Raw genomic sequence first — 13,075 nt, forward strand, 5'->3', positions numbered from 1 at the left:
CTCACAGCCTTTAGGGTCGGATGTATTAATGCTCGCATTTCTGTAGTGAAGTCTTGTTCTTTTTTTCGTTTTGCGGAGATTTCCGCGTTATGTATTATTTATTTCTCCTTTCCTTAGGTCCGCGGTAACTCAGATCTCCGTCGGAATCTCTTCGGCTTTTTTTTTTTTTTTTGCGCATGCGCAATGACGTTTTATTCTGTCATGCGCAGATGTGTCCTGCTGCTGCACGGGTTTCCTGTCTTTCCCCAACGCCATTTCAGCCCTAATTTGCCTTTCAATTAACAATAACATGCCTCTCACATAACTCAACCTTTATCCTCACCCTAGCAAGCCTCACACCTCACCCTGAATGGTCAGCCCGCCCTAACAACTCACATGCCCTAATTTGCATATGACCTCACCCTAATATGCCACACTCCTCACCCCCCTTTACCCTAATCCTTATCCTATCTGGCACACACCTCACTCCAATGTGCCTCACACCTCACTGCCTCTTGCCTTGCCCTGATGATCTGTGCCTCACACCTTCCAAAAAAGCTCCAATATTGCCTCCCATACAACAAGAAAAATACATCCCACAACACAACCTAAGTTTTCCTCAGGTAAACTGCCCCTAAAATACAACAAACACCACTGAGTTTTTTTAACAAAAAGTACACAAAACTTTATTGATACATTACACGAAGACAATGCGGAAGCGAAAACGGGATGTCAGCACAGCGGTAAGCGTTGATACATCCCGCCCTTATTCTTTTACCATTCTTTTATAGCTACTATAGTATCAGAATGAGGCAGCACCAGTGACCTCCCATCAGGAATGAATACAGTGACATCTGCAGACTCATCCAGAGTGAGGAACCGGATATAACTTTGTATCATCTGTAGGACACTGTCACATTAAATCAGCAACAAACAATGTAACATGTATTATTGTGTCACGTGTTTGGGAATTCAGCACTTGATCTGTGGACAGTCACCTTGGCCAGCAGGGGCTCATCCACCGATGGGTCCTCCTATAATTTGTCTGTGTAATTAGAGAACTAGAGAAAGTGAGGCCTCTTCAGACCCAATTGCAGGGCTGCAACTTTTTGCAGTCCCGCAACCAATTAGCCCTTTCCCCTCCTAAGTGAAGGGCCGACCCTGTGCATGGATGTGGATGGCTTTGCAGCCTTGCGAAGATGGGGAAACCCACGCACCACCCCTTCTAGGCTAATCCTGTCCTAGTTTATGTACCGGTCATAGGGAAATGAAATGATAAGCTACACAGAACAAATGAATAAATAAACATCTTTTTATACTACAGTGCGGTACTGCGTGCGGTCACAATTAGCCATGCAGAAAAATCCTAACTGTGAATCAAATGTACTTCCAAGTTATGGCTGGTGTGCCAAGGTGTTCTGCTGCCATCTAGTGGGCAACCATTTTATAGCAGAGAAAAACCATTGCACATATTAGTCGCTGGTATTCTGCTGACATCTAGTGGTGCTTATGAAATATAGCTTTGTTATTTCAAATATATTATTGTGGTATTTTAATATGAACAGTTGGAGATACTAAGAAACTGAAAAAATAAACACAATTTAATTGAAATCAGTCAGACATTTGCTTGCATTGACAAACTTTCATTAAGGCTAATTACCTCCACAGTACCCTGCATGTGGCATCATAATGTTACCAAAGTTGAAGCAGCGGCTTCGGGAAGCCGGTGCTGCACAGACGAGGGGTGCCTGCAGATTCCATGCAGTCTGGCTGTTTGCATGGGATCTGCTAAAATGGCCTTTCAAAAATGGTCACCATCTGCAAGCATATAACCCCTGGCAATGAGCATTAACCCCTGACAATGAGCATAAATCCCTTGGCAACGAGGAAGAAAACCCTGGCAATAAGCATATAACCTCTGGCAATGAGCATTAAACCATTGGCAATGAGGAAGAAACCCCTGGCAATGAGCATGTAACCCCTGGCAATGAGCATGTAACCCCTGGCAATGAGCATTTAACCCCTGGCAATGAGCATGTAATCCCTGGCAATGAGCATTTAACCCCTGGCAATGAACATTTAACCCCTGGCAATGAACATTTAACCCCTGGCAACGAGGAAGAAACTCCTGGCATTGAGCAAGAAACCCTTGGCAATGAGCATGTAACTCCTGGCTTGCAGTGCAGGGGTGATTGTTGCAGTTCGTAGTGCCAGCAGCAGTGGTTGTGGCATTGGCAGCACACGCACAGCACATACTGTAATCTGTATTTTTCTAGAAAAAACTATCCCATTAAGGTTGCGGAGTTTGAGTGCACAGATTGAGCTTTATTGAAAGCTGTGTCCCTGCATCCGATAGTTGTTGCATCCTTTCTTAATAATCAATTATCACATTTTGGATTGGGCCAAAATGATCACATCTGCATTTGAGGATGAGGATGGTGGTAAATTGGCCCCTGAGCCCTTCACGTCATGGCTGTACGTCCACTGAAGAATGGTGCAGATAGTAGTCTTGTGCATTAGGGGGCGGGGCCTTGGTGGTACAAATTCCATCCTCACAATCTCTGCACTTGGCCGTTGGACCTCCCCAAGCCCGAAGCAAGCAGGGTCCGTACGGATATTATTATATTATACATTTTATTATTGCACAGGAAATATTGGACTCTGCATTATAAGATTAGCAGTAGTAATAATTATAAACAGTCTCAGTGTCAAAATCATCATCATTATAAAAACATTTATATACCACTACAGTATATATGGACTTAAGGTGCATACACACTGAGTGTTTCTGCCTAGCATGTATGGACAGCGATGATGGGGAAAATCGCTGGGCTGAAGATCACTCAGTGCATACACACTGAGCTATTTTTAACCTGTTTAAGCGATTTTCCTGGGGGTGGACGACTTTTCATAGCGGGCCGCTATGCAGCGGTTAATACCAGCAGATGATTGTCCGGGCCAGCGATGATGTGGTAGCGAGCATCAGCGCTCATCACTGGCCCATAAACATTGGGCGGCTTTTGGGCTGAAAGCAGCTCAAACGGCAAAACTTGGCTTTCCGCTCAAAGTCTCCCAGTGTGTACGGGCCTTTACAGTCTAAGGCAAGCATGTCCAAACTGTGGCCCGCCAGCTGTTGTGAAACTACACATCCCAGCATGCCTTGCCATAGTAGGATTCCCTAATAGCAAAACTGTAGCAAGGATTGATGGGATTTGTAGTTTCACAACAGCTGGAGGGCCATAGACATGCCTGGTCTAAGGGAACTGGACAGGGTATTACAATAACATCTAACATACTGTAGTAAAAAGGAATCTAGTTGAGTGTTTGGTCAAAACCGAAAAATGGGAGCATTACCTGGGAAAACTTAAATCCTGAGACTTCCCGAAGATATTACTGGGAAGATGGCGCAGACTTTATGCATAAACTTGGGAGGGGGACGAGGCCCCTCTAGCAGCCTGGGCCAGGGGTGCCAACAGCGCTGGCAGGCACTGGTAAAATGAGGGGGCATGGCTTATGGGAGAGGGTGTGACCACGCCTCCGTAAACATAAAATAACCTGGGGGAAAAGGCAGCAACCCCGTGCCAGAGGTGGCATTGTATCCCCACACTTGAAGACAGGCTGCACCTACCTCTCTCCCCAGCTCAGCACACAGCACTGCCCGACACCCTGCAATGAAGGAGGGGGTAGCGGCCATGGGGTCCCTCCATCAAACCCAGGCCCAGGTATAACATACACCCCCCCCCCCCCTCTCGATACCACTGGCCTGGGCAAAGATAATTAGTACCATTACTTGATGCCACTGGGTATGTTCACCCCCTTAGGTGCATGACTGGCTTGCTGCATTTATGATCAATGCCAGGGCATACTTGCCAATAATGATGCCCCCTTCTCACCATGGCCCCAAATAAACAGGCACCGGGGTGGTGGTATAATAATGCAATTCAGCTTCATCGGTTCCACTCTGTCTGCCAACTTCTGCTCTAAAAGTTAGCAGCCGAAGAGGTCCGGGGGGCTAGGAGACACTTGCCCACCTTTCTGGAGGAGGCGGGAAGGCCACCCAATTTTCGGGAACCTCCTGGCCATTCTGGGAGGGCAAGCAGGTATGCGCCAGTACATCTGAGTCTGTGCAGTGTCTTTACTAGACATATCATCAGTGAACCTTGCTTACATGAGAAGGGAACCCCCTGTTACAGTCCAGTTGTGCTTCTTTGGTAGTGAATGTCAACGTGATCAGAATGTGTACTTGTGCATAGCCCCATACTTGTGTATGCTCAGCCTCAGCACATGTGCAGAGCAGAAGCCCACATGATAAGCTCTGCAAACCGGTGGATGTCCAGCTCTGCATCTGCCGCTGTGAGTGGTGGATTCCTGGAGCTATTTGCGCTTTATCTGTGCGTACTCCGTGTCTGGTTGGCTGGGGGAGATCCTGGAGGGAGCAGCGGAGAAGTTTATGGTGGAGTAATGCAGCTCCACCGGGGCGGCCGCCGCGTTCTTTGTGTCCGCCTGTGCGCTTGTTGTATCATTGTTCTCCTAAGCAAAAGACCAAAACCATAAATTAATATTTTCTTACGCTCAATATGAATGACACTTTCTTATGTTTCACATCACTGATAACCTCAGACTTTGTATTTCATAGTATTTGGCCAAATAACTCATTGTTACGTCATAATGAGTTCTCCATAGAAACACCTGGACAGAAGTGCTCGGTGATATCTGCCTAGTAATTCCCCAACTGTCCCGTGTGTGGCATCTATTACAAACAGACCCCTCCTGCCGCAGCATTGACCTGAGCAATAGCCTAGGACCGGATACGGCCACTGGGTCAACAAGGGGAAGGTAGAAAAGCATTAGGTAGACCACTGAAGGTCGACATGCATGAAGGTCGACATGAATGAATGTCAACATGGGTCAACAGGGTCATTAGGTCGACACAAGCACTAGGTCAACATGGGGAAGGTCAACAGTCAAAAGGTCGACATGGGTTTTTCCACTGTTTTCTGAGCCGACATGTGCCGACAGGCGTTATTTCATGCCCTACCATCCACGAGGACATGGTGGGAGAATGAAATAGTGTGCCGAGCTTAGAGAATCACCAAGCCCAGAGCATGGCGAGCGCCGCGAGGCACCGAGCCCAGAGCATGGCGAGCGCCGCGAGGCACAGAGCCTAGAGCATGGCGAGCGCAGCGAGGCACCGAGCCAAGAGCATGGCGAGCGCCGCAAGGCACCGAGCCCAGAGCATGGCGTGCACAGCGAGGCACCGAGCCCAGAGCATGGTGAGCGCCGCGAGGCACCGAGCCCGGAGCATGGCGTGCACAGCGAGGCACCGAGCCCAGAGCATTGCGTGCACAGCGAGGCACCGAGCCCAGAGCATGGCGTGCACAGCGAGGCACAGAGCCCAGAGCATGGCGAGCGCAGCGAGGCACCGAGCCCAGAGCATGGCGAGCGCAGCGAGGCACCGACCCAAGAGCATGGCGAGCGCCGCGAGGCACCGAGCCCAGAGCATGGCGTGCACAGCGAGGCACCGAGCCCAGAGCATTGCGTGCACAGCGAGGCACCGAGCCCAGAGCATGGCGAGCGCAGCGAGGCACCGACCCAAGAGCATGGCGAGCGCCGCGAGGCACCGAGCCCAGAGCATTGCGTGCACAGCGAGGCACCGAGCCCAGAGCATTGCGTGCACAGCGAGGCACCGAGCCCAGAGCATGGCGAGCGCAGCGAGGCACCGACCCAAGAGCATGGCGAGCGCCGCGAGGCACCGAGCCCAGAGCATTGCGTGCACAGCGAGGCACCGAGCCCAGAGCATTGCGTGCACAGCGAGGCACCGAGCCCAGAGCATGGCGTGCACAGTGAGGCACATAGCCCAGAGCATGGCGAGCGCCGCGAGGCACCGAGCCCAGAGCATGGCGAGCGCCGCGAGGCACCGAGCCCAGAGCATGGCGAGCGCCGCGAGGCACCGAGCCCAAAGCATGGCGAGCGCAGCGAGCCATGTGAGTGGACACAGGGCTTCGTTACGGTGTCCATGTCAACTGTGTCTGAAAAAAAAACATTTCGACCTTTTGACTGTTGACATTACCCATGTTGATCTAATGCTTGTGTCGACCTAATGACCATGTCGACCTTCATGCATGTCAACCTAATGACTGTCAACTTTATGCTTGTCTATACTATGATCCATACCCCCTTGGACTCAGCATCGGATCTCTGAGACCCCATTGAGAGGCGTGTGGAGTTCATGAGGTCACACAATCCACCCATCCCAGATCCATGCAAGAGTCAGGCAATCTCCATCCAAGAACAGAGATCGCCGGCCTCTTCCTCCCTGCTAAAATGTGGCGGCACACCTCAGTTTTCACAGACCGTGCCCATTGATGACTCCTTATTGCCCATACATGGCATCAGACTGCCAATTACTCCATGACTGACAATAGGCCGGGCCACAGCCAGACTGGCCCTCTGGCACTTCTGGCAAATTCCAAAAGGGCCGATGGCTTGATGGGCAGGTCCGTCTCCCTGGAACCCTGGCACAGCAGCTCCGCCTCCCGACACACTGATAGGCTAGCATGCTTAGGTGGAGAGTGGCACAAGGCCATGCCCAGTAACCGGTCACATCCCCATGACAACAAGTGGACGATGTCACACAGCCACGCCCATTTCTCCGTAAACCCCTGTCCACCCCTGTATGAAATAATCTGCCATTTGTGTCTGTACACAGAGATCTGTCAGACTCAGCACCAATGTGTGACCCATAGTGAACACTACAAATTCTATCCACTCACCTGAGAACTCTCTGGAAAACTCCGGACATTCATGTACAGCTGGCTGGGATCATCCGTCGCTTCAGGTTCCTCCCTGGGATCAGATTGTGCTCTCTGCTTCCTTCTATTAACAGAACATATCACTGATCAGTAGAATGTATTTCTGCTATTACCTTGTAAGGTAGATAACATTACAGACGGCAGGTTTAATACCCAGATACACTGCTGTACAATGACAATTTATTCTGAACCTCTTACCGGAGACAGTCATTTCCTATATGTGGCAAAATGATTTGGACCTTGGGGTTTATTCTGGTTGACTCGCAAGGCTGCACATCATTTGATGAATGATGGCAAAGGCCCACGCATATGTAAGGTTGCTTACATATGCATGTCCACTCAGGTGGAAGTAGGCGGGCATCTGACATCCAGTAATGTAAGCTGCCCCCCCCTCCTGTCCGTCATGCCCTCATTACCTCATTATATGAATACGCCTATTTTAAGTATATTTAGCTTAGTCAATTTCCTCAAAAATATCTTAAATCCCACTCTTTTCAGATTTGTAACCCTTTTATTGAATACAATATACAACATTTTCCCTGTCTACAGTATGTTCTTAAATGACCCAATTATGCGTTACACACAGTGCCGGTGCAAGGCGCTGGAGCGCCCCAGGCGGGGGGGCGCCCCGGCGCTCACCCGCTCCACGGGTGGGGGGGTGGGGAGGAATACGGCCGGCGTGCTGATCTGGGGGGGGGATACGGCTGTTCCCTCCAGTGCATATATAATTACTCACCCGGGTCTAGCTCATCGGGCGGGAGGGAGGGAGAGCTGGAGGTCTGGCTTAGCGGGCAGGAGGGAAGCCTCGCAGTTCAGTCCCGGCGCAGTGTGACTGACATCATCCTCCACCCGCACCGTGTACAGCCGCTCAGCCGGGCAGCGCTGAGCACTTGGCTCACCCTCAGACGCTGCCCGGCTGAGCGGCTGTACGCGGTGCGGGTGGAGGAAGATGTCAGTTAACATGCACCGGGACTGAACTACAGCGCAGCGAGCCCTCCCTCCTGCCCGCTAAGCCAGACCTCCAGCTCTCCCTCCTGCCCTGCTACCAACTACCGCCCCCCAGTGGCCCTGGTTACACACATACTATACAAATATAACCATGTTACAACAGACAAACACTGAATAGGAATCTTACTTTGCAAACAATTTTAATATAAGAAGTGCCACAAGAACAATGATGATTCCACATATCAATCCGATCACGATATCACGGATCTGGGGTGTAAAATCTACAAAACACAGATAACAAGTGACACATTGGTACAGTAATTGCTTGTCTCTTCAATTTCATTCCCAGTGAAGATGCAGCATTTGCATATGTTCACATATGGATTCTAGTTGCAGATTAAAAAATAATCATTATAATAAAAAAAAAAAAATAATAATAATAATATTAATGATAATAACAATAATATATTCAAGCATTGTATACTAAACACATGATAAATAAAACCATACCATTGGTGCAAGCCTTTGCAGTATATATTGAAGATCCATATGTGCCTGCAAAAAATACAAAATAACATCATGTTACACATCATATATTGGGAATAGATATTGATAAAGTTCCAGAACGAAACACGTCAAGTAACCCACATTCCAGCTCCTGTCAGTGGTTGTGTTATACAGTACTGCATCTTTCTAGAAGATGCCTGTATGAGACATACGGGTGTGGTACAGGGGTCTGACAGTCAGGATCCCGACAGTCATTAGCCCGACGTCGGGATTCCGACTGGCCGGACCCAGACAGCATGGCGAGCGCAACTAAGCCCCTTGCAGGCTCGCTGCGTTCGCCACGCTCGCCACCTATTCTATTCTCCCTCTATGGGGGTCGTGGACCCCCACGAGAGAAAATAGCAGGTGGCCGTCGGGAACCCGGCTGTCTTTGTTTTGACAGCTGGGATGCCGACGTCGGGTAAATGCCTGTAGGGATCCTGACTGTCGGGATCCCATCCGGCACCCGAGACATACTATGCATCGCATTGTACATATGACTTATACTGATATGAAACTTAATGGTCTACAATGCAATACTTACAATGGAGTACCTACGTTTAGGCCGAGTGGTGATGCCACACACCCTAAAATAGGGCATGACCTTTTGGGTTGGGGCATGATCTCAAATATGATGTGTGATCTAATAGGATGGTGGTATGACCTCACAGCCCCAAACGCCTCTTTTTGGCACTGCAGGGGTCCCCTGTTAAAGGGTGCCGTGTGTCATGATCACTGGTATTTCTTCAGGAGAGGCCGCTTGGTAAGTACATTCCGTGGGTGCAGTGTGTGCGGGATGGGACCCTCTAGATACCGGGGAGAGCACCGTTGCACAGTGGTTAGCCCTGCTTCCTCACAACACTAAGATATTGTAATCAATATTGGATTTGGTATTGGCCTGTGTTAGTATACCGTACACTATGTTTTGGTCCATGCAAAATGTCAGTGGTGGTGTTGGAAATTCTGAAATTGTATATATTTATTCTGTATATTCATTTTCAGCTTGGGCCTACAGTGTTCAATTAGTTCCTGCATCACGGCAAGGAGAATTCCTTGCAGTCGGGAGCTGTGAGGAATCCCCAGTGCACCTTCTGCGGAATTACCGTATAGGGAAACCCATAGAAGGGTTTATTGCACAGGGAAAATGCAAAATACAGTAATTGAATATGCTGTATACAGAATATATTGCATACAATAATAATAGTATAAATTGTAGCTTGCTTACTAATGATTTGGGTCCGTGTTTCAATGGTCCCATGCTTGTTCCATGCTAAGCATCTGTAAGTGTAGACCCCTGAGGGCTTTATTTTGACCACCGAGTGCGCCTTATCATCTCCACTTATTTTGTTTGAGACTACACCAGTCTCTTCCTTTATCCAGCGCACAAGAGCTTCGGGTTTGCTGTCCACAGAGCAGTTCAGAGTCAGAGATTGTTCTCCACTTGTAACTACCGACTGATTGTCCTTAAGTGTTACACCTTGAAGTATAAGAACTCAAACTTACTAAAAAAGAATAAGATCTTAATAGAGATGAGATAAACAATTTAGATCAGCTGGTAACACACATTAAAGCTTCTGATAACAGATGACAACAGAGGCGTAACTCTGGGAGGCAATGGAGTCATTTGCCGCCAGGCTCCTGCTCCCAGGGGGCACCTCTCCTTCCCTGCAAGTTTGAATCAGCTCATTGAAAGCCTTAGATTTGGCTTCTGTGGCTGACCTCTTCTCCTAGCAGGACGATAGACGTCACAGTCGCTTCATTTTAAACATAATATGCATAACATACATACATACATGCATGCATATATATATATATATATATATATATATATATATATATATATATTTATAAATTATGGTGTGGGAGGGACACAAATATATATCTTGCCTCTGGTCACATTGGACAAACTTATGCTGGATGATAATAATGGATACCACATGGTCACAGTTTCAGTATGCATATATGACAAGGGAGGAAAAAGAGGGGTAGGGTTTCACAGTAAGAGCACAGACAAAAAAAACAACACTGGTTTTCTATCAGATATTGGTACTTATGTAATATCTGGACTCCCGTTTTTCTTATGAGACCGCGTCCCCTCGCGGGGCTCGCTGCGCTCACCACGCTTTGGGCACGGTGGCTCGCTGCGCTCGCCACACTATATAAAATCAACTCCATGCGTAGTTGGATAGTAGGGGTATGAAAAAATGGGGTGCATTTAACATGGGAGTCCAGATAATACATAAGTACCCAGATATTTATGGGTACTTGGGTGGGGAGTGTTGAAACTGAAATCTAAATTGAAGTGTAAAAATAATGCAGCCAGTATTTACCCTGCACAGAAAAAAAACAAAAAAAAACAAATCTAACGCTTTCTGCGCATGTTACATCTGCCCCACCTGCAGGGCACATGGTTTTGCCCATTTTCCAAACAAATTTGTACTGCGATCAGATCTGAATAAGGGCCAATGAGGGAGAATAGGTCACAGAAATAGTGTGAGAACAACTACAATTGTTCCCCTTACCTTCAGGTGTGGAAATGATGACAACTGGTTTTCTAGGTGGGTCTGTAATAAAACAGCAATTATAAGTCTATTATGATAATTGGAGTTACTGTACATCCTTTTGAAAATTAATTGCAATGTTTTTTTGTTAGTATAAAGTAGATGACTGTTGCATAGATTTGGGACTGTGAGAGTAAACTGTCCCCCCTGTACCTCCCATATCCCTGTTTCTCTTATCTCCCTCTGTCCTTCTGTCTTCATCATGTTCTTCCACCTTACCTCGGTCTGCCATGTTCTTCCCATCAACCTTTGTCCTACCAACTCCCCTTGTTCTCTTATTCCACCTTATGCCAACAGCTCCACTCTATGTACAGGGGGGGGTCATTATGTCCCTCCGGTGAAGCAGGGGTGCTTGGGGTGGCTGGTTCCGGACACCCCCTCTCTGGTGGAGTGACACTGGACCGCAGGTGGGGAAGAGAGGTGCCAGTCATGCTAATAGGCAATAGGGGAAAGGATTGTGGAAGTGGCAAATCTTGGACCATACAGCAGGAAGCTTGGGTTGCAAGAGATATGGATTTGTACACCCACTGGTGGATATTAGCCGGGGTGTGATATGTATGTGATGGGGTGTTCATGTCACATGGGTGACCTGATTTTTCACTTTCAAATTAAGAGAGCACTACTTATATGAGGGTTTATTTCTGCTTTTTTAAGAAACAAAACTTACATTGCACAGTTAAGGTGACGGTTTTGTTCATACTCCCGGATTTATTCTCCGCTATGCAGATATATACGCCAGAGTCATTAGACTTTACATCTGGCAGACTGAGCTCCAGTCTTTGTTCGGTCACATTACTAATAACATGGTCTTTCCCTTTAATCCAGGTCACATTAGCTGCGGGGTTACTGTCTACTGAGCAGAATATTCTCGGCGAGTCTCCTTCCATCACCTCCATGGCTTCTGTTATCTTGCCCTTCTTTCCTAGGGAAAAAAAAACACAAAAACAACAACTACTACCGTAAATGTATTTACAGGATGACAAAGAGTAGCATACAGTACAGTACAGATGTGTACTAACCGGATACAGGAGACACTGAAATCAGTTCACTTTAAGGCCCTTATTCTGATCGGTGCGGCCGGATCCGATTATGCGGCCAGGACCGTGCGTGCGAAACCCCGCCTTCCATACGGATCGCCAACTCCGTCCGTATGCGGTAAGAAGCTGGCCGAACGGACTGCACGTGTATTTTTCACGGAATACGCCTCCTCCATCTAAGGGAACCTCCCCCATCATTCGATGGTCGCAGACCATCGAATGCAGGACCGAGTGCTCCACCAGCTCCCGCAACCTCATACCACACAGACATTTTTCCATGCAAAAGCAGGGATCTGGGCGGGCAGCTGACATCCGGCGATGTCATATGTCCGCCCCCTACACGTGCGTCACCGCCGCATTACCATACGTACACCCAGCGTTTTCATGGGAACGCCCATGAAACGCGGGGCGTATGCATATGGTAATGAGCCCAAATAGCCCTTCATGCCCCTCTCCACCCCCTGTTCGGAGTGTTCACATATCATGCGGGATTTGGCCGTACGCCCCGCTCGCACATGCGCAGAGACGCCTCTGCACATGCGCAGACACAAAACATCGGCGGCCCGAACGCACGCGGATATATCCGCACCGACCAGAATAAGGGCCTAAATGATAAAGACATATATTTAAAGAGAATAATAATAAACAAAGGGGGTAATTCAGCATCACAGGCAGTTGTACTAAAATCACTAATTGGTGACTTTTGCACAACTGCGCCTGAGGGACTTCTCAAACTGAGGTTGCATCCATAAAAATGTGACCGCAGTCTAAATGTGATGGGAGCTGGCAGAGACGGTGTTGTGTCGCAGCAGGACTGTGACCTGGCATTGGGTTGGTGTGGTCCAGACAAAGCAGGCATGTCTGGACCGTTTTTGCAAGCCTTGCAGTAACCTCCAGCTCCCTGTTTATCTACAGATGCAGTCTTCCCAGAGTTTTACAGTTTCTGCTGATAAAGCTGTGCCATAACATAGTGATTTTTTAGAGTTGACAAACTGTGCGGTTTTGTCCCATTGAGGACAGGAACTTGCAGGAAGTTCCTGTTGACAATCTTGTTAAGCATAGGGTCACACTTTGAGTAGCAAATGGATTACAGCAAGTCTCTGAAAATACCATGGCCTCAGAAACTTCTGGATGAAAATTAGCTGGTTTATTTAAATTCCTTCTCGTGAAGAAATTACAAGGAAGATACAAA

At 48.1% G+C, this 13,075-nt stretch overlaps 1 protein-coding gene across 1 annotated transcript in view; it reads right to left on the reverse strand.

Moving 5' to 3' along the window:
- Positions 1-669: 669 nt before the first annotated feature.
- LOC146041463 (sialic acid-binding Ig-like lectin 12) overlaps positions 670-13,075 on the reverse strand; it is a 74,440-nt gene continuing 62,034 nt past the window's right edge. Inside the window, exons 7-13 of the mRNA XM_083161440.1 lie at positions 11,514-11,768; positions 10,808-10,849; positions 9,511-9,762; positions 8,250-8,294; positions 7,927-8,020; positions 6,753-6,855; positions 670-4,509 (exon numbers count right to left, since the gene is read on the reverse strand). Coding sequence (XP_083017566.1) covers positions 4,354-4,509; positions 6,753-6,855; positions 7,927-8,020; positions 8,250-8,294; positions 9,511-9,762; positions 10,808-10,849; positions 11,514-11,768 — 947 coding nt within the window. The 3' untranslated portion in view covers positions 670-4,353. The remainder of the gene's footprint in view (positions 4,510-6,752; positions 6,856-7,926; positions 8,021-8,249; positions 8,295-9,510; positions 9,763-10,807; positions 10,850-11,513; positions 11,769-13,075) is intronic.

The sequence above is a fragment of the Crinia signifera genome, chromosome 19 (assembly GCF_055691185.1).
Source record: "Crinia signifera chromosome 19, ASM5569118v1, whole genome shotgun sequence".
Taxonomy (NCBI): Eukaryota; Metazoa; Chordata; class Amphibia; order Anura; family Myobatrachidae; genus Crinia; species Crinia signifera.